This window comes from Pantherophis guttatus, chromosome 1, assembly GCF_059756535.1.
Source record: "Pantherophis guttatus breed Tessera chromosome 1, ASM5975653v1, whole genome shotgun sequence".
NCBI classification, from domain to species: Eukaryota; Metazoa; Chordata; class Lepidosauria; order Squamata; family Colubridae; genus Pantherophis; species Pantherophis guttatus.
This window is the reverse complement of record NC_142063.1, coordinates 95,018,486-95,046,002: the sequence shown is the minus strand read 5'-3', so window position 1 is coordinate 95,046,002 and position 27,517 is coordinate 95,018,486. Positions and strand designations below refer to the sequence as shown.

The following is a 27,517-nucleotide window of genomic DNA, read 5'->3' as shown; positions in this document are numbered from 1 at the left end:
TGATATACTATTAAAGAAATGAGAAGACATTGCACTTGTTCCACCCATACAGCCACATTTTCCTTTGTCATTACATAACATTACTTGCATGCTTCTGTGTGTGTGTGTGTGTGTAATCTTTATGTTCCTACAATAATTTGATATGCTAGCAATATTTACTTTTATTTATTGCTCAGCTATCTTACTTACTTGCTATCAAAATAATAAATAACTCCCTCTCCTGTTCATTTCCATATTACTTTATTCCATACTACTTTATTCAGGACTTTGACACAATGATCAACCTTTCCTATCTTGAACCACCAGCCCCAGCCCTCCTTATTCCAAATCATTTTTCCCCCATTGTGGCAAATGTTCCCTTAAGAACCAAATAAGCAATTCTAGCATGAATTACAAATCATGTGCCAAAGAACAAATTGCAAAGGAAAAGGTAATAACTCCATTCTTTGAGATATAAACTATACCATTTATGGCAAATGATTGAATAAAAGACAGTATAGAGACATATTATATGCTTGGAAATTAGTTTCTGAGAAGCCGTTTTCTTGGCAATAAGTGATCATCTTCTCTCTCTGATGAAAAATGAAATGCATACTCTCTTTTCAAATACTTCACCCTGATCCTTCAAGTGAGCTAAGGATAACCAATCCCAAGAAGGCTGAAGCACTTTCCTAGAATATCTTCTCTGTCTGAATCACTTATTTCAGTTTTGGACAAGCCTGGCCTTAATGTTATGTGAATCAAGTAATGCTGCTTTAATGGAGGTTCTTCTCCTCACTGCCTCCCTCTGTTCCTCCAAAACTGCCTTAGTGATTTCCTAACTTAAAGAGGATTAGAAGGGCATACTGTGGGAGTTATTTCTAACACTGATTGAAGGACTAGCGGTTACCAAACTAAGCAGATGGAAACTGCCTCCCTTTCATAAAAGAGAAGCCTATCTAACCTTTGCACAGAAAGATCAGGAGAAAGTGGGCATGTGTTTTGCTGCCTTAATTGCCTGTACAGTACTTTATACAGATGTACAGATAGGTTCTGACAGATTCTGGAGAACCAGTAACAGAAATTTTGAGCAGTTCAGAGAACCACCAAATACCACCTCTGGCTGGCCCCAGAGTGGGTGGGAATGGAGATTTTGCAATATCCTTCCCCCCAGAAGTGGGGCAGGAATAGAGATTTTGCAGTATTTTTCCCCTGCCACGCCCACCAAGCCACACCACACCCACCAAGCCACGCCCACAAAACTGGTAGTAAAAGAATTTGGATTTTACCACTGTGTACAGATATGTCATTTGAAAGTAGAGCAGTCACTGGCATTCCTTTAGTATAATTTTTATTTTCTTTCTCATAAATCAGAGTTCTTAGATTCTTGGATTAACTGTTTCTAGTCCTAAATGTTACACATGTTTCTCAATCAGCACATGTTACACCTCTGGTCTGAGAGTTGCACCGGCTACCAATATGCTTCCAAAGTTCAGTTCAAGGTGCTAATTATAACCTATAAAGCCTTCATAACAAGGGATTGGGCTATTGATGGATCTTTCCCTGATCAGTTCACCTGATTATGGCTGTCCATCCCATAAAGTCCCATAAAGCCTGCCCTGGGCACCATCTATACTGTCATGCATCTGCCCATTGAAATACCCTCCCCTCCAAATGAGCTTAGTCCTGACCTTATTGGCTTTTTACAAGACTTTAAAGATGTGATTCTGCCTCTGGGCTTGTGGACCAATAGAGGATGTTGCTGATTCTTTCCCTAATTCTCTGTGGAGATGGCCTTTGGTCAGATGATAGTAATAGCAATAGCATTTATACACTGCTTCACAGTGCTTTACAGCTCTCTCTAAGCAGTACACAGAGTCATTATATTGTCCCCAACAATATGGATGGAAGGCTGAGTCAACTTTGAGCCAGTGAGAATCGAACTGCCAAACTGCTGGCATTCGGCAGTCAGCAGAATTAGCCTGCAATACTGCATTTCTAACTACTGCGCCACCACGGTTCATGATGCTATTGTATAGTCTGACAGCTATTGACAGTCTCTTCCATCCTCCTAGAAATTTTTATCCATATAATTCTTTAGTATGTTACAGTTATCTTTAGAGTGAAACCCAGCTGATTATGTGTATTTGGATATATATATATATATATATATATATATATATATATATATATATATATATATATATATATATATATATATATATATATATATATATATATATATATATATATAAAAATCTACAAGGATGGCATGAAATAAAGTTCCATTACCCTTTCAGTAATAATATCAGCAGCTGCTAAGAAAGATATGACAGCTGTTTTTCCCTTTCTTTTTGAAGTTTTGCTCTTACATTAGCTGTTATTCAGGTTGTTTGTCAATTTATTTATCTTTGGCTCTTAATTAGGCATTCATACTGACTTTTGCATGACTTTGGTTACAGGAAAAAGCATTTTAACCTCCTTTACACATGTGCTCTTTTTCTTTCTTCTCCATCCTTTGTCCGTGCCCTTTTTTAAAGTGATCTTTTTAAAAGATAAAAAGAGTAATAAAAAGAGTAAAGTGTTATCTTAATAAAAAGAGTGAACTTTATTCCCTTTTCTTTTCCCCACGGGGATGATATAATACTAACAATAAGAATTCCCTGATGATATAGCATATATATAAAGAATCCTGTTGTCATTCATATCAATCTGACCTCCAATAATACTGAGGGACAAGGCAAAAACCATTGGCAGGCCAAAGCTAAAATATAAATACCTAAATATCTAATCAGAGCCCTTGAAAGTCCTGTGTCAAACCAAGGAGGCCACTAGATTGCCAGCTTAAGTAAATTGACATTATGCATTAGGTATCCTGCAGGAGTCTAGGATGGCACCAATGTTTTCAATACACAATACACTTCCACAGACCAGCCTGACAAATCCAAGCTAAGCAGCCTGGGTATTTGCCTTTATTCAGTCCACTGAATGATTTCTGAGCTTTCAGGGTTTTTTTTTCCTAAATTTCTAATAAAGCTTTAGGAAGGTTCCAATTTGTTTCAGGTTATTTTTAACTCAAAAAGCCAACACATTTCTTCAAAGCAAGAGGAGCTGAATTGGTCCCTGCATTTTCAAACAATCTTCAGTTTAAATGGAAAAGAAATTGATTTCAGAGAAGAAAATGTTGGTGTACAGTTCTTGCATGCAGCTTAATTTTTTTTTGGCAGGCTGAAGGTGTTCCGAATGTGCATGAACTATCTTTCGCTGTTCCTAACTTTTAATAGGGCTTCTATGGATTAAGAAGTGTGAGGAGCCAGAATGGTTGAAGATTGGTGAAGACATGTAATAGCATAAAAAACCCACTTGCCCTCTTTGTTATCTTGCAATAAGGAAATAAGCCTGAACAGACTACACTAAAACTTTAATTTTACAGATGCAACTAACCGAATCTGACTTTGAACTTCACCAAAATATGTAAATTATGTGAAATTTAACTGTCTTTTGGCTTTCATGAGCCATGCTTCCCATAAACTGGTTGGTTAAATTCGGTTTCACTGTACAAAAATTAAGTTCTAAAGCCCCAGAAAACAGTAGACATTTTGGTTTCTGGAGATAGCAGTAATCTAGGTTTTATCAAATGTTGATTCGCATGCCTCTTAAACAACAGCAAACAAGCAAAATTGCTACTTACAGAAGAAAAGACTAATGTTATGACTCAGTTGTAAGAAAAATGTTATTAAAAATCTACTACAGTCTTGATGGTGCTGAAGGATCATGTATCAGAAAAATGTTTTCAAGATATGGTAGCACAGCTTTTTCCCTGTTCAGCAAACACAAGTCATCCGCTTGATAGTGTTCTCTGAAACAATCTTCCAAACCTCTGTATAAGTCTTGACATTCTTATAGATATACTTGAAATGAAGTGCAGGATATCTGTCACATTTTGAAAACTGTTCTTTTTTTTTTCTTTGACATTGGTATGGCTGACCAGCATCAGACATTCTCTTCTAGATTACAAGAAGGCACCACATGCCTCTTTTAAGTATCTAAGCAAATTGGCACATTCTTCAGCCAACTGTCAGAGAACTGATGTTAAAATAGCTACACTTTCCAGTTAATTTACTAAACTGGCCTTCTACAGCTCATTATTTTTACTTTAAACATTAAAAAAATCTTATTGCATGAAGCTGCAACTAGCTTCAAGAATGTTTCATATATAAGTGTATATTTCTCCATTTACTGAAAAGCCATTAGGCTAGATGGCAAATAAATCTATGTTTTGGATGAGATCGTGTCCCAATAAACAAATGGCCTTTTTTAACGGGAACGGGGGGAGCAGAATGTGGAAATCCTAGTAATAATATGACCTGGAGTGTTTACGTTAACTTCGGCTACTGAACCAGCTACATCCTATGCCAGTGATGGCTAATCTTTTTGTCATCGCATGCCAGTAGTGGGGGAGGGGTCGCACATGTGCGTGCCCACACCCATAATTCTATGTGCCCTGCCCCCATGCATTCGCGTGTGACCCCCCCATGCTCCTGGTGGTACCGGAAGTTGGCAAACGGGCCGTTTCCGGCCTCCGGAGGGCCTCCGGGGTGTGGGGAAGGCCGTTTTCACCCTCCCCAGACTCCTAGAAAGGCTCTGGAGGCTGGGGACAGCAAAAAACGGGACTTCCGGTCCCATTGGAAGTTGGCAAATGGGCTCTTTCCAGCCTCCAGAGGGCCTCTGGGGGGGGGAGGCCATTTTTGCCCTCCCCAGACTCCTAGAAAGGCTCTGGAGGCTGGGGAAAGAGAAAAATGGGCCTTCCCCACCACCCGCCAAGGTCCTCCACAGGCAGGAAACAGCCTGTTTCCCTACTTCTGGTGGGCCCAGAAGGCCCGAAAATCAGCTGGCCAGTGTGGCCGGAGATGAGCTCGCATGCCCACTGATATGGCTACGTGTGCCTCCTGTGGCACACGTGCCATAGGTTCGCCATCACGGTCCTATGTTGAAAAAAAGAGACCTAGCTACCCTTGTTTATTTTTTTTTATGACAACTTGAATACATTATTTCAATTAATGCTGTGTGAATTTGTTCCTAAAGGTTGATGAACACCTCTGTTGTTTCAGCTTGCAGCCACTCTTTTTTTTTTCTTGGGAACATAAAACATTTTAAAATAATGTTTCAAATAGTACTGAACATTTAGATAATGGCTGTACTTTATAATGAAAAATATCATTAACAATTACTTTTAGATGCTATATAATTAATTTGCAGCAGAAATTTTCTGAGTTGGTCCTGTACTATGACTTATTTTTCATTATGTAATGAGAATGTCATCTTCCCTTCTGCCTTCTTCTCTTCCACAAACAAGTGAAATGTGATTATAGGTTATGTAAGTAGAAGTTTTGGCTGATGGGAAAAAATATAAGTGCAGGAGGAGTAATATTAATTGCATGTACCTGTTTAAATAAATGTAATTTATTTGTAACTAAATGTAAATTAAGAGCCAGGGATTTCTACAATTGTTTTTATTTCCTCTCCTTTATTACTTTATAAGTAACTAAAGGTAGCAAACATTCATCATACTCCTTCCTCCTCCTATTTTCCCCACAATGATTCCATGAGGGAGGTTGGGCTGAGACAGAAAGAGTGGGTCAAAGTCATCCAGCCAGCTTTCATGCCCAAGGCACAGTGGTGGGTTCCTACCGGTTCCGCCAGGTTCCGCCGAGCCGGTAACGGTGATGATATGACATCACCGAACCAGTTCTGCCCCCCCCGACTCCCCCACCCCGTTATTCTTACCTTTTATTTGGCCCCACCCCCAATCTATTGCTGCCTCCTAAATCCCAGCTGATGGCTAGAGGGAAAAAAACTGTTTAAACTCTTGCCGCGGGGTTTCAAAGGGCTGCCCTACAGCGAATCAGTGTTAAAAGAAAACAAATGAGTAGACTGGTGCCTGCAAAAATACATGAGTAGATCAGTGCCTGCAAAAATACATGACTAGATCAGTGCCTGCAAAAATGTGTAGATCGGTACAGCCTGGTAGACCAGTACCTCTGCTAAATCCTAAATAATTGTCACATGACCAGCAAGCCACGCCCACAAAATAAGCCACGCCCACAGAACCAGTAGTAAAAAAATTTAGAACCCACCCCTGCCAAGGCAGGACTAGAACTCACAGACTCCTGGTTTCTAAGAAAGCCCTGGGAAACCATGAGTTCTTGTCCTGCTTTGGGCACAAAGCCAGCTGAGTGACTTTGGACCATTCATTCTATCTTAGCCCTGGGAAGAAAGCAACAGCAAACCACTTCTGAAATCTTGCCAAGAAAATTGCAGCAACTTGCTCAGCAGTCACAAGGAGACAACACCAACTCCAAGGATTTTTTTAAAAAAAAATTAAATAAAATTAAAATTTTATTTGGCCGTAGTTTAGTACTTGTGGCTTACTCATTTAGTATCACACTTAATATGAGGAGGGTATTATCTAACCTGAATTGTTATCTCTATGACAATTACCTCTTCAGACCAACTTTCAAGTTAATGACAATCTTTTAAATGGCTCTGTTTTCATTTTAAATTAAAACAAACAAGTATGAGAGCTGTATCTGTTTATACTTTTCTGTAGGACATGGATTACATATTTGATTTCAATGGAAAACATGGAAAAATTAAATAAACCTTTCTTCAGTGAAGTCATACTGTAGTGCCTTATTTAGCATTTCAGATTTTATGTGTTTGTTTCGTCTATTGAGAATGAGTATTATTGAACTACATGCTTTGTTATGCAAGCATAGCCTTTCAAATTTTGGGAAAGTGCTGGATTTAACCTATAGAATCCTATATGTTTTGGTTCCCAGCCTTCTTCAGAACTACTTCTTCCAAGTAAAACTGCCCTGCCCAATAGCATCTTCACATGAAAATGAGACCCCCTCATTTTAGAAAATGAGATAGGGCAGGCACCCAAACCCTATGTTTCTTAGTAATGGACACTGCTTTTTGAAACGGTCCCCTTCCAGAAGCAAGATCCTAAAGATTTAAAGAAAGTAGTAAAGACAGTATTGTTATGGGGTCCCTTGTGCATAGGAGTGTTGAGACTTATTGTTTACATTGGTTTTTATGCTAATTATTTTGTTTTACTCGGTAAACTCTGTGTTTTACTTTGTATTTATCTTGTTAACTGCCCAGAGTCTATTATATGATTCTAGCAATATACAAAATTGTTAAATAAACAAAAAAGCCACTTCATATACAGGCTGATTTAGTAAGTGAGGTGACTGCGATTTTCTTTTAATGGTCCTGAGAAAAGTAGTACTCTTAATTTTGCCCACATGAAGGAGTTACTACCCTTTGTTTCTATGGAATAAAAAAAGTACAGTTGTTAAATCTATATGCAATTAACATTGTCATTAACTGAGTGAAACAATACATCATAGGCAACAATTTTTGAACCAAGGTACCTCAAATGGTCTAACAATATGTCCAAAATACAGGACTCATGACACCTGAAAAAATGAAATTTGGGGAAATTGTGGCTACATCAGTATTTCAAGCTGCTGCTGCACTGCTGCTGTGGCCATGAGACCTTCATTTTCAATTTTCCATGACAGTTTTCCAACCACCCTCACAATCCATCACTCTGTCCCCCAGCCAGCAGCAGCCACTTACCTGTTAGCTGATCTTGGACTTGCAATTTCCTGCTAGCTTCCCCAATGACTTTCTCCCTGAAAGCAGTGGTGGGATTCAGCCAATTCGAGACAGTTCAGGTGAACCGGTAGTTAAATTGCTGGCTGGTCCCACCCCTCCCCTCCCCACCCCTTTCAGGAGTCCACGCGCCCCATTTTGACTCCCATGTAAGTGCAGGGAGGCCTACTAGGCCCAAAATGGGGCACGGGGGTTGTGGTGCGGTCCCCCAGCAGCCCATTTTCAGTCCCAGGAGGCTGCAGGGGGGCTTACTAGGCCCAAAATGGTGCATGGGGGCAGCGTGTCCCCCCCGTGACCCATTTTTGCTCCCAGGGGGGTGCAGGGGACCAAGTGCTGCCTGTCACACCCCCTGGTCATGTCCACCATGGCCATGCCCACCCAGCCGGTCATTAGGGCAGAGAACCAATTGTTAAATTATTTGAATCCCACCACTACCTGAAAGCCTCCCACAAGCAAAGTAAGGAGGGAGGGAAGGACGGAAATGACAGAATGACAAGGAAGGAGGGAAGGGAGGAAGAGAAACAGGGAGGAAGGAAGGGAGGGAATGAAGAAAGATTTCTGATGCTCCCTGTCAGCTTCCAAAGGGAAAGTTAATGGGAAAGCTGGGAGGAAATTAGAAGCTGTTTCTGCTGCTTTTTTGCCCACTCGTCATCATTCTGTTTCTCTGTTTAGGTAATAAAATTTCTCTGAAACAATGACTCAATGGAGCATGGGTTTTATAGCATATTATTATGGGAAGGACAATTTGCCTTAAACTCTTGATACTGCCTAGTCTTATTCATTCATAGGCACATTCAAAGTATGAATCATCAAATGACATACTATCCACCAAAAGCTGCATAATATGCAAGTTATTATATTTTTAGATACAGTTCACTCTCATAACAGAATGAGAATTGTAAGTAATCCATAATGAAAAAATCACTTTCTGTAACCTAGCATTCCCAAAATTATAACTCCAACCTCACGTAGGCTGATGATGATGTGAGTTATAATCTAACACAGTAATGGGCCATAATCCCAACCCCCGGGATATGGCCTACTTCTGGGCTGTGAGCCGTTCAGACTTTGGAAGTGCAAGCAGTTTGCGAGCGTGTGCACACACACTCCATTTGTGAAAATGGCAGGTACATATGCCTGCCACTCATGCAAATGGAGCTCTGTATGTGCTTGCCTGCCACTCATGTGGAACCATCCCCTCTCTCCCCACTCACCACCGACTAGTCTGCAAAGATGGAAAGATTGAGGAACTTTGGTCTAACATATCTGGAGGGCAATAATTGAGGGGAAACTATGCTATGCTCATGATCAGGCTCCCAAATGTAGAACTAATATTCCACTGAAATTATTAGATTGTGTTCTTTTTTTTTTCCTCCAATTTTTATTTATAAGTATAAACTAAACAGAACAATGAAACGTACAAAACATAAAAACATATAAACATCCATTTCAATACATGTCCAGTTTGTCGCAACTATAATATACATTTCTCTTTGTATTTTGACTCTTCCTTATTTTGTCATTCCCTTTTATCTATCTAATATTGATCTTTGTTGACCTATGTCTGTTCTTTGTTTCCATCATATTATATTTGGTCATTTTATTTACTTCCTATTGCTTCATCTCTTTCCTATCTTTCAACCAACTATACCACTTTTCCCATACTAAGTAAAAGTCATGTTCTTCCCTATTTTGTAATTCCTTTGTGAGTCTATCTAATTCCGCACATTCCATAATTTTATTGATTACTTTATCTGGTGTTGGTATATCACTACTCTTCCAGTGTTGCACGTATAGTATTCGTGCTGCTGTTATCATATGTATAATTAAATAGATTGTTTCTTTTTCATAGTATCCATTCACTATGCCTAATAAGAAGCTTTCTGGTCTTAGTTCTATCTTTTGGTGTGTTTTTTCCTCTATTTGTATTTTGATCCTTTGCCAATATTGTTTCGCCATTGGGCAGGTCCACCACATATGGTAATAGGTGCCTTTGTGGTGGTTGCATTTCCAACATGTTGATGGCGTGCCGGGGAACATTCTTGCCAATCTGGGTGGTGGCAAGTGCCACCTATAAAACATTTTATAGAGATTTTCTTTATAGGATACAGACATTGTCATTTTATAATTTAGATTGTGTTCTATATTACAAATCTATCAATAATTCCATAAATAATACTGATTTCTCCACTTAGAATAAAAAAAATATTAGTAACACTGATTATATAGGGAAAATAAATGCCATCTGTTCGTTGTCCTTGATACAGTGTCCCACTGAACTAGAGAACATTTTGTTGACATCCATTCTGTGACAATAAACTCAGGACTGCAGGTTTTTAAAGAAAAAAAATGGGTTCAATCATTCTCCAGCAAAGACATTTTAAAGGTTTCAAAGGTTATCGTTAATTATCCAGAGTTTTATTTTCTAAAGACACAAACCAATGAGCATCCTATTTATTACACTTTCTTTCTCTCATCACTTCTCCTCAAATAGAAGCGGAAGAAAATCATCACCGATAAGCAGGCTGAAGTAAAATTAAACATCTGTTTATAAAACAAACCAGAGGACCACTGACAGCTGTAGCGGAATGGCAAATGTTCCACAGCTGCCAGGCTCCTAAATTAACCATGATATTCATTTACAAACAGCAAATAACTAGGAAATGATGGAGCTCTGCCTTTTTACTGCTTGCAATGCAGATGAATGAAGGATTCATTTCAAGAAGGGATCGAAAAGGACAGATCTGTAAAGGACAGCGCTTGCTCCCATTAAAATCAACTTAAAACTCCTTTTGGTGTGACTGAGCTTATAAATCAGATCTTAGCCCTTGATAATTCAGAGAATTTATCTTACTCTTTTACAATGACTCCCACTGTTACTTTCCTTCAAAGTATTTCAGAGCTAACCTAGATATAATTGTTCACCTCTGGAGCTGCTGAATGGTTTTGAAATGCTGAAAATGACACTTTGTGAAAAACAAAGTCCATTACTGTGTTTCCCCGAAAATAAGACCCTGTCTTATATTTTTTTGAACCCTGAAATAAGCGCTTGGCCCAGTGGTGAAATCTGAACCGGTTTAATGCCGGTTCGCTGGCTGTGCATGCGCAGTGCGCACCATGCACCAAATGCAAAGGGCGCACGTGCAGTTCACTCCAAAAGGAGGCATGCGGTAAGTAGAACAGCGTGCGAGGGGAGGTGATCAGCTGTGGTGCGCAATCTTTTTTTTTTCTTTTAAAAGCATTGCTTTTAAAAATAAAATAAAAGCCTCTGACGATCGCGCTGCTCAGCTGTGATCATCAGGGGCTTTTTTTTTTTTACCTTTAAAAGCATTTTTTCTACAACCTCTTTGGCTGAAGAGGTTGTAGAAAAAATGCTTTTAAAAGTTTTTTAAAAAGCCTCTGATGATCCCGCGGCTCAGCTGGGCATGGGGGGGCAGGGATTTTTGCTACCGGTTCTCCAAACCACCCACTGCCATCGCTACTGAATTGGGTGATCCGGTCCGAACTGGGAGCATTTCACCCCTGGCTTGGCCTTATTGCCATGTGCTCAAAAGCCCAATTGGGCTTATTATCAGGGGATGTTTTATTTTGGTGGAAACAAGGTAGTTAAGAAATATGCATATATATGAGCTGTGCTTTCACTTTACTTTTATTACTTTCTTTACTATTCATGTATATTTATTTAGCAGAGCTCCTAAATCCTTCCTAGTGAGCTCTTATGCTTCAGTAATAAATAGGAGCAGCATGACAATATGCTTGAGTTCTTCAGCACTGTAATTAATTAAACAGGGGCAACTTATCATGATCATCATAATCAGCTACTCAACACTGTTAGAACAAGAGTTTCCAATTTAAAAAAAAAATGATTAAATTCTGAAATTTAGTAAATTGGTGTCTGCTGAACCTCGCAAACTACACTGACTTGTCCTTCTGAGCCTGTCAATTGAAAGGTCGGCAGTTCAGCAGTTCAAATCTCTAGTGCCGCATAACGGGATGAGCTCCCGTTACTTGTCCCAGTTTCTGCCAACCTAGCATGTCGAAAGCATGTAAAAAATGCAAGTAGAAAAAATAGGGACCTCCTTTGGTGGGAAGGTAACAGCGTTCCTTTGGCATTTAGTCATGCCGGCCACGTGACCACTGAGACGTCTTTGGACAGCGCTGGCTCTTCAGCTTTGAAACGGAGATGAGCACCACCCCCTAGAGTCGGTACGACTAGCACATATGTGCAAGGGGAACCTTTAGTTTTATATCTATATTCTTTTAAATATATGAAGATTAACTGGGTTAATAATATCTTTATATTATCAAAAAAGTATTTATTTTTCTTCCAGGCTCATTTCCAGCCTCCAGAGGGCCTCCGAAGCAGAGGTGAAATCTGAACCAGTTTGCTACCCATTTGCTGGCCGCATATGCGTGCTGTGCGCCAAGTGCGTGCTATGGATACTGCGTGCCAAGCATGTGCTATGCATACACATGCACAGTTCACACCAAACGTGCGCTGCACGTGCATGCACAGTACATACCAAAAGGAGGCTTCAGAAGGTAAATAGAACAGCAAGGGGGGGAATCAACTGTGGCGCACGATCTTGGGAACCCTTTTTTTACTTTTTTAAAGCATTTTTTTACTACCGGTTCAGGTGAATAGGTAATAAAAAAAATGCTTTAAAATTTTTTTAAAAAGGCTCAGACGATCACAGCTGTGCCATGTGATCATCCGAGCCTTTTTTTTTTTTACTTTTTTAAAGCATTTTTTACTGCCTATTCGCCTGAACTGGTAGTAAAAAAATGCTTAAAAGGTAAAAAAAAAAAAAAGTTCCGACTATCATGTGTCGCTCAGCTGATCGCCTGAACTTTTTTAAAATATTTTTTTTACTACTGATTCGGTGAACCGGCCTGAACCGGTAGCATTTCTCCCCTGCTCCAGAGCCTGAGGAGGCCGTTTTCGCTCTTCCAGAGGCTTGAGGCTTGCCCTGGTTAAGGGACAGAGTCTTCCCGCTTGGTTCTCTCTTTAAAGAGAGAGAGGTGCTTTTTTCCTACTCTTGCAATAGTGGTTAGTCCTTTTTGATGTGAAATTGATCCTTAAGATTCAGTGAAAACCAAAATAAAGGAACCCATCTTTCTCATTAGTCATTCCTCTTCCTATATTGTACATCCTATGAAGGTGACAGTGACCAAACAAAAAAAAAATGCTGCTGTCTTTAGCCTTAGTGGCCTACTCCATTCCTACCCTCATTGAATATGGAGTTTCACAGGGAACCTTCACAAAGTTTCCATTTGCAAACGTTTGGAAGGCAGTAAAGTCAGAACTTCGGAAATGTGCTAGAAGGGGGAGGTCAGTGTGTCCTTACATAAAGGCAATCATTGAACCTCGAGCTTTTAAAATATATTTTCATCACCAGCTGGTTCATCTTCCACATCCAAACTCTCAGGGGAGGAACAATTAACAATTTAATATTGAAGGAAATACTATTTGGGGAGCTGACAAAGCAAAGCTCTGAAAGATCTTCATGGTATTAACTTCTGAAGCCTGCATATATTTTGTTTTGCAAACATTCAAATTGGTGTTCCAGCTGCACAAATTCCCAAAGGATTGTGACTTTTAAAAATGCATGTAAATGATGTTCTAAATCTGCCAAATCTCTAATTTGGCAGATTTTATGTCCTTTTCAAGTTTTTCAACCGTCACATCCAAAAAGAGACACATGAATAAATCAGAAAAGGAATATTTATGCTGAAAGAAGCAAATTCTGTACTTTGCCTTTAAAAAAAGAATAAAATACGTTCCTTTCCAGTTTTACATGTGCACAATTTCTACCAAGACCACGTTTCCAAATGACATTGTGCCAAGTATAATTTGACATTTTAGAAGAACTCATTATTGGAAGCAAATCAACAAATGCAATGCAGGTTTCATATATGAAGGAAAACTAAAATTAATCAGGAAATAAATGTGTAATACTTCAATAAATCATGCTATACAAACATCAGATGGCTGAAATTGAAATCTCAAGGGCTTTTAATTTAAATACCTCATTTTTAAATCTGATAACTACTTTCAAAAATTATTTAAGAACTTAATTTAAAATATAAAAATCAAGTATAAGAATGGGGTGATATCATTTTGTTAATTGAAGCATTTTCTCCTGAATCAAGAAAGGCAAAATCATTCTCTGAAGACTTCTGATGCCTCAAATGCGTACTGTGGGAAGATCTCTCAAGCCAGCTAAGTAGATTTTGAAAAAAACTAGAAGCTGGAAAAGACAGTTCCAGTTTGCAGTGACAAATTTTATGCAATACTGGGTTATTAGAGAACAGCCAAGCTGACCCACCAGTGTCTTATAATAATCACAAAATTAGATGCCTTCATCAAAGCGTTGAATTCTTGGTTGAAGTAGGCTACCTTTGAGCTACCTAATCCTACAAAATGGATTGATGCTTATCAAAGAGTTATACTGATTATAACATCATGTAAAGTAAAGGTTTCCCTCGCACATATGTGCTAGTTGTTCCCGACTCTAGGGGGAGGTGCTCATCTCTGTTTGTAAGCTGAAGAGCCAGCACTATCTGATGACAATTCTGTGGTCATGTGGCCAGCATGACTAAATGCCAGAGGCTCATGGAACACTGTTACCTTCCCACCAAGGTGGTCCTTATTTTTCTACTTGCATATTTTACATGCTTTCAAATGCTAGGTTGGCAGAACCTGGGGCAAGTAACAGGAGCTCACGCCGTTATGCGGCGCTAGGGATTTGAACCGCCGAACTGCTGACCTTTCTGATTGACAAGCTCAGCATTTTAGTCATTGAGCTACTGCGTCCCCTATAACATCATGACTGTGTCCCAACGACTCATGAGTCAGCCTTTGACCTCAAGAAGCCCTATGCTTATTCTATTAGGATGGGTGTATCTTTATTTATTCTTCAGAAATGTGTGGTTTATTTCTTTCCCATCACTGCACAAGTTTTCTTCATTTTATGTAGACTCCTTTCAATCGGGGTTCAGGCTAGGGTTTGGGATTGAAGCAGCATTGATAAGGGTGATAAATAGTGCTGACTACATGGCACATGTAACACCATTATTCAGTGAACTGTACTAGCTGCCAGTGTTTTTCTGTGTGAAATTTAAGGTGCTGGTTATCAACTTTAAAGCCTTAGATGGCTTCGGACTGGGTCTTTTTCTAAGACTTTCTACTCATCCAATTTGATCTGGGCAACCTGCAGATCCCATGAGCCAAAGTGTATCAACTGGGCATTTTCTGCTGTAGTCCCTGCCTTATGGAACATTCTCCCTCAGAAATTAGAATGTTCAAAATCCTGTTGGCTTTTTGCAAAGCTTTAAAAACTTGGTTATGTACCTAGGCCTGGGACTCAGAATGTTCCATGGGACCCATTTCTTGGCTTTACTATTAGTTGTTTAATCATCAGGCTGCTGGTGATTTACTTATTAATTTTGTGGATGTTTTTATTATTTTAATTTTTTTTAAATTATCTTAATTGTTTTATAATTTTAGAACTATAAATTGCTCAGAGTCACCTGGTTGAATTGGGCGGCTATAGAAAATGAATGAATGAATGAATGAATGAATGAATGAGTGAATGAATGAATGAATCTTTCCAAAACATGCTGTATTTTGATCAAAACAGCACAGGAAATGGGTACTTTGAAACTCTCTGAAAGTTGTATGTTTCAAAGACTTCTATACTTTATACTGATTATAAGTATAACTTATATAGTAGGACTCAAAGAGTAATGGATGCAAATAAAATATCTGTAAATATGTATACAAAATAAGAGTTCATCCCTATCTAACCCAGCATTTTGTTGTCAAAGTGTCGAACAAATGCTTACAAGAAGCTTACAACCAGGAAATAAATGCAATACTATTTAATTTCATCAGTCACTTCCTCAGTATTCATTTTTTAATTTATTTTTATTTGTCAAGCATATATAAGGTAACAGATAAAAGTATAAACATGATTATGAATACATGAAATGGATATGAATAAAAAGGGACATTAGGACAGGGACGGTAGGCGTGTTGGTAGGCTATTCAGAGGAGTAAAAACTCTGACACTGAACTTAGTAATATAGCCAAACTTAGTAATATAACCATCATATTTTATAAAGTTAGGGATTAACCACAACTTTTTGCAGAGTTTTATTAATTATATTTACATCCTGTCTTCTTTTAGCTAAGGTCATGTCCTTAACACTTCTTCCTCCTACTCATAGAGAACAGTCCTATGAGATAGGTTGTGGAGGGAGGGAGAAAGGGAGAGAAAGGGAGAGAAAAGTTGGTTTAAAGTTACTAAGGGATTTTTCATATTACAGCCAAGGTTAAACTTGAACCTGGACCTTCCCAGTCAAATACAATACTTTCACCACTTTATAAATTATTTCTGAAAACAGACTAAAATGGACAGCTTTTGTATATACAGTCACCAAGAGCTGAGCATGATGGCATCTAACTTAACTACATGTTGTGATTCTAAAGCAAAAAATGTCCTGCGTGAAGATGTTTTTTCCAGAAATAAGATATAGGACTTTTGCCTAAACACAACTATTTTCATATTGCTTTTCATTTTAAATTGCTTTTCATAATATCATTAGCATTTTCATGTTTCATGTTCTCAAGTTGAGAATCAGTCCAGAATCTGTAAGCCTTTATGGAGGTGTGAAATGGCAACAGCAACAGGGGAAAAGGGCTTATTCTAAACCCTGTAATTTTGTTGTGCTCAAAGCTTTACACAATAGAAATATGCATGATGTTAAATCTGTGTCAAAAGAAAAGTAATAATTGTTATGTACTAGGCTACCCGCGCTCTATGTCATAATCTTTCCTTATATTTTAAACTCTAAAAAGTATCAATGATGGTAATCTTTACCCTGGACTGGCTTTTTTCATTACAACAGGCATTCCAGCTCCATAAGAAATTTAATGTTTAGATTAAGGTGACCAGACGTCCCGCTTTTGGCGGGACAGTCCCGCTTTTGAGCAATTTGTCCCGCGTCCCGCGGCGTTTTAAAAAAGTCCTGATTTTTCATTCTGCCTCCTGAGTCCCGGCTGCCTCCTGAATCCCTGCTGATGGCTAGAGGGGAAAAAAACTCTTTAAACTCTTGCCGCGGGGCTTCAAAGGGCCGACCTACAGCTGATCAGTGTTAAAAAAAATGAATAGACCCATGCCTGCAAAAATAGAAAAAACAGCCCCTGTTAACAGCTTCCGCTAGGTTAATTAGCTGCAAAAAGCTGCAAAAAGTTCCTGGAGCAGATTTTTTTTCCCCTAGCTATACTGAAAACAAAGGCGAAAGCGAAACTAAACCTGCAACGTGACAAAATGAGGCAGAGAGAGATTTCTTTCTTTTTCTTTTTCTTTTTCCTCACCAAAAAAGGTAGGTACAAAATTGCAAACAATGGGAAATTTTGGGCAAAAGAGGAGAGTTCAAGATTTTAAAACACAAAAGAAAAAAAGCTCTATTTAACTAGGAAATTGTAATAATTGAGATACTATTAATAATTGTATATTGTGTTGAAAGCAGAAATGGTTAAGTTGTGGTTTGGAGGAATATATGGGGGAAATTATTTGGTTTATTATTATTGGTAAATATAATTAATTGATTTGTAAGAAATTGGATTGCATGGAAATAATTGGAATATTCATGTTCATATTGATTAATATACAAAAAAGATAGTTATATAACTAATTGATTTATATTAAAATGTTGAATTTGTATTAAACAACTGTATTACATAATTACATAATTAACCAATGTGAGGATGGATATAAAAATAGATGACAATGGGAAGGGGTATAATATAGAATAGAAGGGAAAAATTGAATTTGATTAAGATTAGAGATGAGGATGAAGGGTAATATTGTTTTTTTAAAAAAAATAGATGAGGAATAAATATGGCAAAAAGGAAATATAGAAATTGTAAATTTAATTGAAATGACTAAACGCTGTTTAAATTTGTGAACCAGCCAAATATTCTGTTCAAAGAAAATACATTGTATGTTTGTATGTGTGTTTCTAATTATTGCCATTTATTCATATTTGTTCTCTTTTATTCTTTAAAGTTTAACAATTCATTCTTAATCTTAATATCTTTATATTTGCTTGGGGTTGGCTTTCTTCCCTTTCATCTTTTTTATTGTACAGCAATCTTTCTCCTCAAACCTACCACCACTCTCTTTTCTTTCCTTCTTACTTTCTCTTCCCCCCACCCTCTTTTTCTCCTCCCTACTTCCTCTTCCTTTCTCCTTCTCCTCCTCTCTTCCTCCCTCTCTTACCCTCACTCCTACTCTAATTTCCATTCCTTCATCCCTCTCTATTGCTGTATCCTTTAATGCATATGGACTACTCAGAGGGCTGAAAAAGTTATTTTTGACTGGTCCTCACACTTTTGACCAGTCCTTGAACTTATGACTGTCCTCACATTTTACATTTTTGCCCTATCTTGTCATCATGGTGAAGAGAAGCAGTTGTGAAATGAGTGACATGGTTGTTAAGAATGCTGCATGGGCATAAATATGAGGATGGTCATAAGTGTGAGGACCAGTCAAAAGTGCGAGGACCTGTCAGAAATGACTTTTTTCAGCCCTCTGGTTAGTCCTTTTGTGCATATGGACTACTCAGAGGGCTGAAAAAGTTATTTTTGACTGGTCCTCACACTTTTGACCAGTCCTCGAACTTACGACTGTCCTCACATTTTACATTTTTGCCCTATCTTGTCACCATGGTGAAGAGAAGCAGTTGTGAAATGAGTGACATGGTTGTTAAGAATACTGCACGGGCATAAATGTGAGGATGGTCATAAGTGTGAGGACCAGTCAAAAGTGTGAGGACCTGTCAGAAATGACTTTTCAGCCCTCTGAGTAGTCCCTATACACATAGCCATGGCCACCCGGTCACATGACCAGCTAGCCACGCCCACCCAGTCACATGGCCTCCAAGCCACGCCCACACAATAAGTCACGCCCACAATGGTGTCCTTCTTACCAATGTTAAAATCTGTTCACCTTACCCTATACACATAGCCATGGCCACCCGGTCACATGACCAGCTAGCCACGCCCACCCAGTCACATGACCAGCTAGCCACGCCCACCCAGTCACATGACCAGATATCCACGCCCACAAAATAAGCCACGCCCACAATGTCCCTCTTTACCAATGTTAAAATCTGGTCACCTTAGTTTAGATGAAATTCCATGTTTCTTCATTTATACATCCTGGGCTATCTGAAGGATTAGCATTGTAGCCAAAGAAGAACAGGACCCTCAGACATGGCTGCAACTGAAGCTTTAGGAAAGCTCAGCAGTTCTATGGACATGAAGCAACCAATATCTTAGACCCACAACAGCAATTTGGAGAAACTTTCTCAGATCAAACATTTTATGCATTTATTCATGCTTGCATTTACAGCCCACTTTCTTCTGAGAGCTCAGTGAAGCCTACAAGGGTTTCTCTCCTAAATGTATTCCTACAGTATTCCTATGAAGTAGAAGAGTCTTATTCATTCTGTCAATCTGACCAAACCAATGGTATATATTTCTTTCATTCTTGTAATTCGCTTTTGTATTCATTCAGTAGCCATTCTTTCTTGATCCTATCTCTTCCAGTTTTTCCAGATATTCTTCTTATGTACCGCTTTCCCACCATATTCAATTTTACTTTGTGTTGATTTCTACTGAACAAGCCAACTCTCACTTTATTTATTTTATTATTATTTTATTTTATTTTATTTTATTATTTTATTATTTTATTATTTTATTATTTTATTTTATTTTATTTTATTTTATTTTATTTATCTTATAAGCCTTCCTCTCTCCGAAAAGGACTCAGGGCGGCTCACAGCAATAAAATAGACAAATCAATATTAGATGTTAAAAACCATTAAAACTCCCCTTAAAAACCCCTTCAATCCGGACTGGAAATAACCATGTCTTAAGGTCACGGCAGAAAGAGCGCAAGTCAGGGGCCACCCGGAGCTCCAGGGGGAGTTGATTCCATAAAGTAGGTGCACCCACAGAGAAAGCCCGTTCCCTAGGAGTCGCCAGACAACACTGCCTGGCCAACGGTACTCCAAGGAGGCCCTCTCTGTGGGAACACACCAGGCGATGGGGAGCTGTCGCTGGCCACAGATGGTCCATCAGGTACCCTGGGCCCAAGCGATGTAGGCTTTATAGGTGATAACCAGCACCTTGAATCTCACCCGGAGGGCAACCGGTAGCCAATGCAGGTCGCGCAGGAGGGGTGTAACATGAGAGTGTCGGGACACTCCCATCACTACCCGTGTGGCTGCATTCTGCACCAGCTGAAGCCTCCGAGTGATCTTCACTTATGTATACTAACACACTAGAGGCATGAACTTATAGAGTCATTTTTGCTTCTTTCAAGAAACAAAGCACACTACCTGCTATCTTTCTATCAGGATCTTAAATTCTGTCTATCCATTTTTCCATTTTTGATAAATATTCTACCAAGGTTCATAAAGTGATATATTGCTGTGGGCTTTTTTTTTTTTTTTACCATTTATGCATAATGTATGATCTTTCATTCTGTTTTCCAAACTAAATTCAACTATCTTGATCTCTGACACATTAATTTTCAGATCCATATTCCTCAATGCACCATACAGTCTATTTTAGCATTCTCTGCCATTCTCATTCTGAGTAGCAAATGACATCATCTGCACACAAAAGTACATAGAGATACTATGTATGTATTAGAATGTACTGTGTTTCCCTGAAAATAAGATCCTGTCTTATATTTTTTTGAACCCTGAAATAAGTGCTTGGCCTTATTGCCATGCCCTCAAAAGCCTGATTGGGTTTATTATCAGGGGACATCTTATTTTGGGGGAAACAGGGTAGAATGATAGATAAGTTGGCATTCTAGAACAGTGGTGGCGAACCTTTTACTCACTGAGTGCCAAACGGGTATGCGCTTCGCTTAAGTGTGGCGCCCGTGAGCTGCGCACGCAACTGGACCATTTCTGCACGTGCACAGCTTTTGCACAGCTCCCCCCGTATGCTGCGTGTGCAATTGCACCATCTGTACATTCACATGGCTTTCGCATGTGCAATGCACGCACGTGAACACCATCTGTGCATGCAGCGCTGCATGCAGGTACTAGCATACCTATGTGCAAACACATGTACATGCACAGGCAAGCTCCAAAGACCAGCTGGGTCTCCGGAATTGCGTGCATGCGCACCGGAGGCCCAAAGACCAGCTGGGGTACGTGCGCATGTGCAGCTGCAGCTGAATTGGGCAACAGCTCACGTGTCCAGAAAGATGGCTCTACGTGTTACCTCGGGCACGCGTGCCATAGGTTCGCTATCACGGTTCTAGAATATATATATATATATATATATATATATATATATATATATATATATATATATATATATATATATATATATATATATATATATATATATATATTTATTATATTTCTATACCGCCTTTCTCCCGTAGGACTCAAGGCGGTGTACAGTCAAGAAAAATATAGACACACAAACATCATAAAATTGCTAATTAAAATTGTTACTTAGTTTGGTCAATTAAATAAAACCCAGAATTAGATAACATTTAAAAAATCATTCGCATGTTTGTATGTTTAGCCCTGCCTGTTGGAACATCAGGGTCTTGAGGGCATGGCGGAAAGCACGGAGATCAGGGATATTCCGTATCTCTGGGGGCAGTTCATTCCAAAGGGTTGGAGCCCCCACAGAGAAGGCCCTCCCCCTGGGAGTCGCCAGTCGACATAATTTGACTGACGGTACCCTGAGTAGTCCCTCCCTGTGAGAACGAACTGGTCGGTGGGAGGCTATTGGTGGCAAAAGACGGTCTCGTAGGTACCCAGGTCCAAAGCCATGGAGCGCTTTAAAGGTGATAACTAACACCTTGAATCGCATATGAATATGATGGTTGGAAATAACTGTACAACACTAGCACTGTTTAAAATAGTATATATGTTATTTTGTTTTTACCTTTGTTTCATGGCAAGTGGAATGCCAGGACAATAACACTGTATTCAATATATTTATATGTAAACAATAAAAATATATTTTTTTTAAAAAATAGTACATGCAGGTCCATGCCACTAACCAACACATCTATAATATTAACACTCGTCCTTATATATTTATCACAAATGCATTAAACGACCTAGGAAACTGTGCAAATACTTGTCTTACTGTCTACTCATTGTGAAACCTTTCTCATGTATGATTTACTTTCATCATAGACAATGCTTATCACATTCGGCAACCAACCTTCAAGTTTATACTCAGTTTAGACTTTGAAGTTAATTAAGAGGATCCTGTCTTGTGAGAAAAAAAAATCCATGCTTACATTATGACTTGATAACAAGACTGAACTTTGACATTGGAGGGCATCAGATGGCCCTCATGTTTCAAAGGAAACGTTTGGGTCCAACAGAGAGAAAAATATTGGATTTACAAATGGAATTGGATCATGACTTAATTTTTTTAAAAAAAGACATATAAATAATAAATCAAAAGGATGGTGGATGGTACACACACACACACACACACACACACACTGGATTATAAGGGATTTCCTACAGCTACTTTCTTGGAACTACTAAAGAACCTTTGATAAAGATGACAAGAATTTTGAGAGAACAGACAAAAAGACTATGAGAAACCAAATATTAGAACTTTATTTGTGTGACTTAAGAATACAGAATTGATTTGTTTGATTATGGTTAAAACAGTGATTTGTTCTCTCTTATTATAATTTTATTGGAATTTGATTATGATACTTACGTTTGGTAATGTTTAAATGGGTATAATGGATTAATTTGGAAGGTCATTGTTTTTAAACTGTTAATTGGGATTGGATTTTGATTATTTGAAGAGAAGGATTATAAGGAATTTGCTTAAATGGAAATGGAGATGTAAATATTTAATTTGTTATCTCTTTTAAGTCTTCCTGGACCTTTTCTGATTAATAAGAAGAATTCAAGATTTAGAAATGGGTTTATTAAAAAAATGGGGTGAGGCATGGAATGAAGTATGTGCTGTGTTTCTGCATAAGGTTTTATATTACATTTACTTGTTTAATTTGTTTAATAAAACCCCGAAAAACATTATTGAGAAAATCTGCATCAAATAAAATCTACCCAGCCAGCTGTATCTTCTAGAGGGATCTACTTCATGTTTCTAAGCTACATGAGGTTATCCCAAAGGTGCTTTTTCAAAACGCAACTGGACCTCAATCAAAATAGAGCTGGAAGGAATCTTGGAGGTCTTCTAGTTCAAACCTCTGCTCAACCCTGTGCAATCTTTTCTTAAAAACCTCAGTAATGAAGCACCCACAACTTCTGAAGGCAAAGCTGTTCCACTGGTTAACTGTCCTCATTGTTAGGAAGTTCCTCCTTAATTCCAGGTTGTTCGGTCTTTGATTAGTTCCCATCCATTGTTTCTTGTCTGCCTTCTGGTACTTTCAAAAATAAGTTGACCTCCTCTTCTTTGTGGCAGCCCCTCAAATACTGTAATACTGCTATCATGTCCTTCTTTTCCCTAGACTGGTCATATCCAATTCTTGCAGCCGTTCTTACTATGTTTTTGTCTCCAGGCCCTTAATCATTTTAGTTGCTCTCATTTGCACTTTTTCCAAAGTCTCAGCATCTTTTTTGTATGAGGTGACCAAAGCTAGATGCAGTATTCCATTTGTGGTCTTAATAAACATTTATAAAGCAGCACTAATAGTTCACATGATTTTGATTCTATGCCTCTGTTTATACAACCAAGGATTTTATTAGCCAAGAAGCTTCTTGGATAAGAAGCAAAGTGTCTTTGAGGAGAAAAAGTTGTCTTTGGAAAAAGCACCTTTGGGACAACCATGATATGGATCTCATGATATGGATCTCATGCCTACAGTATGAGGCATGATACTGCCTCATACTGTAGGCAGTATGGGGAAGAAGCTATGGGGAAGAAGCTCAGAGGCAACTTTTCTTTGTTGTGACCCTGAAGCTATTGAATAACTTGCTCCCTAATCTCAGATTAGTCACTTCTTTGCTAACTTTCAGAAAGGCAGTAAAATATTCAGTTCTGCTGGTCCTCTGGGAATTAGCAATATTAGCTGCCTATTTACTGTATTATATGTATTATTTCGGGGCTTTTCACAAATAATATGGATTTTTATGTTGAATTGTCTTTGTTGCATTGCTATTGTTGAAAACTGCCCAGAGACTTCAGATAAGGCAATATATAAATAAATATTATATTATATTGTTATCATAGCATACAACATTCTCTCTCTCTCTCTCTCTCTCTCTCTCTCTCTCTCTCTCTCTCTGTGTGTGTGTGTGTGTGTGTGTATACACTTCTGCAGACACCTAGATGCAAAAAAAAATATGCTGAATTTCTTCATTGTAAATTATCTAGATGCAGTCTTTAGTGCAGTAAGAGGTACCAAAAAGCCATACATAATGTTCATGCCTCCGTCATAAGATTATACATTGTTAGTATGGGATCATATGGACCATGCACAAATCATATTACACAGGAGATAACGTGTATGTGTTTGTAGTACATCTCTATGTGAGTTCAAGACCAATGCCAGCCTTGAACCACTTCACATCATATACCAGGATTTGGATTGCAACACTGCATTTGAGCCGTGGTGGTGCAGTGGTTAGAATGTGATGCTGCAGGTTAACTCTGCAACTACCAGCAGTTGGATCCTGCCAGCAGTTCAATCCTGACTGGCTCGAGGTTGACTTACCCTTCCATCCTTCCAAGGTTGATAGAATGAGGACCCAAATTGTGATTTTGTGTAAAGCAGTATACAAATATAAGTGCTATTGTTATTGCTATTTGCCATCATGCAGATTTTCACCATCCCTATAAATGCCCTGTAGCCAGGCATTTTCTGAAATGTCAACTACCTGCAAATGGGGAAGTGGACCACCCCATATTTCATGGGCATGCAGCATTTAAAATAAAAAAGTAATTTTCTACAATTTCAGATACACATCCATTGAATCAAAGCTAAATCAACTCCATTCTTGATTTATTTATTTTTTAAATAAAATTACAGAGGTCCTGATCTGGTTTCAAAGCAGTGCAAATTGCCTGTACAAATTTTATTTTACCAATGTTTACAGGCATTCAGAGCATTAAACCTTGAGAATGATTGCTTCTGAGAATCTCATAGTACAGTTAAGGTCAGGCTAAAAATCAGTGTAAAGTCATAAAGTACAGTATATGCACCACCTATGCTTTCAATCATGGATTTAGATCATAAATGTACTTACTTCAAAATTACACATCCTGTGCCCAAAGAAGGAGCTGTCCAAAACACCTGAATGCGAGTCCTCCTTCTTGGTGTACTCTCTGTCACAGCCACAGGACAATTACTCATAAACTGTGTTTCTTCTTCATCTATAATCTACACACGAAGAAGCAAAAGTTTATTAGAAACATCAAAACCACCTATTTAGAAAGTGAATAAAGGTCCTTGACATTATGCTATATATATAATGTTCTGTATGTTATCAAATAGCTGATAATTTTTCTTAAGGTAATGTGCTTCTTTGATTGAATTGCTAATAGTAGAACTCATCAGATCTGACAAAGGTCTATTAAGATCTCTTGCAAGGAATTGAATATTTGAGTTTCTGGACAGTGTGAAAGTAACTTTGTTGTAAGCAAGGTGTATTCTTCAGCCTATTATATAGGGTCTAGTTTTGGGCTACTCTGTGGTTCTTTCAAAAGCAAATAACACAATGGATTTTATTTATTTTCTATCTGGATGTATATTTTCACATATTTCAGAAAGACATTAAGGAGAGAAATAAAAGAAAAAGAAAACCACAATACGGAAAAGGGGAAATGGAGACAAAACCCTCAAAAGAATTGTTTTTTTTAAAAAAAAAGAGAGAGAAAAAGCAGCTTTGCAGAAATCTGATCTGTAATGTGCCATTAAAAGTTAAATTCATTTTAGTAATTACAAGAAGAAAATAATACAGTATTCATCATTGTTCTTATCTGAGATGTAGGAACTGACATCTATGGCTATAATAGTACAAGCCACAGAGTATAATATGAAAAGGCACCCTATAATTCTGCTGAATTTAAGGTTGTATAATATCCCCCTATCAGATATAAATGATATTTTCATCAATCTATGACACCACTTTTTCTTCTTTCTTGTACTAGAGTTTGAGCTAAGATGTATAAATCCTCCATTTACAGAACTTGCAACTGGTAAATAAAAAGAAAAGAGAAAGAGCATTAGCTTATCTCCTTGAAATTAAAAAAAAATACCAGCTTCCATATCATATGAATACAGAATCTAATAGATTTTTTTTTCAATTTTACAGAATTGTAGAGTAGGAGGGCTACTGAAGCCACTAAAACCAACTCCCTACTTAGCTCAGGAATCCAAATTTAACCATCTCCAACAGATGCCTGTTCCGCTTCTTATATATATATATGTAACTAGAGAAAGGGGAACTTATCACTCTCTTTGCACCTGAGGAGAAGGGTTGTTTTGTTTTTAACCTTGTTTTTAATTGCTGGATGTGAGCTGCTCAAAATAATTCCATGAAATGGGTGGCCGTGTAAGTTCTTAATAAAAAAAATAAGGTAAGGTAAGGTAAGGTAAGGAGGAGGGAAGGGAAGGGAAGGGAAGGGAAGGGAAGGGAAGGGAGAAGAGAAGAGAAGAGAAGAGAAGAGAAGAGGAGAGGAGAGGAGAAGAGAAGAGAAGAGAAGAGAAGAGAAGAGAAGAGAAGAGAAGAGAAGAGAAGAGAAGAGAAGAGAAGAGAAGAGAAGAGAAGAGAAGAGAAGAGAGTAAAAATTATATAAACTGCTCTTACTTTTAGGAAGTTTTTCCTACCATTAAATGCCATCCTCGAACTTAAAATCTCCTGTGGTCTGTGATGGCAATAAATGTGATCTGACTATCCATCTGGTCCTGCTGCTGATTCTTGAATTATGCAATTATCTCTACCCCAGACATCTTTTCTCGTGGCTAAACAGATCTAATGTATTCTTACTGGTTATGCCAATCAGGCTGAAAGTTTGTTTACTCTTTCCTTTCTGTTTTAAAATTGCCATTTTACCTTTTGCACAGATTTCAAGGTGATGAATATTTAACAAAACATTATCAACTCTAAAATAATAACCGTTAAGAAATGGCGTAAGACTAATAAACAAACAACAAACCAAAAATAGTACACTGATTCCCAAAGATAAGAAACATATATCCTAAGAACAAGCAGCTAAATTCAGCTGGAAGGCTCAGATGAACAGAATATGCATGTATGTATGTACTGTGTAATATGTATGTGATTTCTATTAGATTTTGTAATCATATGACATGGAAGCTGGTATTGTTTTTTATTTTAAGGAGATATGTCCTGATTTGGATACCACCACAGAGTAGGAGTTCTCTTCTCTAGCCATGTATCTCGAGTTATAAATTGGAGATAATCTTGGTAAGTTATTTTTAGAGCATTTCAAACTGCCTCAAGTTTTAAGAAGCAAAGGTTTAATTGATTTAAGAAGCAAAGATTTAATTAATTTAGAAATTTAAAAGACAGTCTGACTGCATTTGTATTTCTGCATTTGAAATGTAGTCATTACTTTATGTTCATGCTGAGGATAGTTGGTTTAAACATCAAAAATACACTATGAAATTATGAAAGGTAGAAACCATACAATCAGAATGGACAAAAACTAGTGGTAAAAGGGCATTATTATAACAGAACTAAGATGACCTTGTATCTGCTCAGTGTTATGAATTAAAAGAGCAGTTTTAAGATAATGGATTCAGAAGAAGTAGATGGGAGTCTGAAAGCCGCTACAGAA

At 38.1% G+C, this 27,517-nt stretch overlaps 1 protein-coding gene across 1 annotated transcript in view; it reads right to left on the bottom strand.

Annotated features, from left to right (window-relative positions):
• SPON1 (spondin 1) overlaps positions 1-27,517 on the bottom strand; it is a 313,993-nt gene that overhangs the window by 211,695 nt on the left and 74,781 nt on the right. The window contains exon 3 of the mRNA XM_034417147.3: positions 24,961-25,094. Coding sequence (XP_034273038.1) covers positions 24,961-25,094 — 134 coding nt within the window. The remainder of the gene's footprint in view (positions 1-24,960; positions 25,095-27,517) is intronic.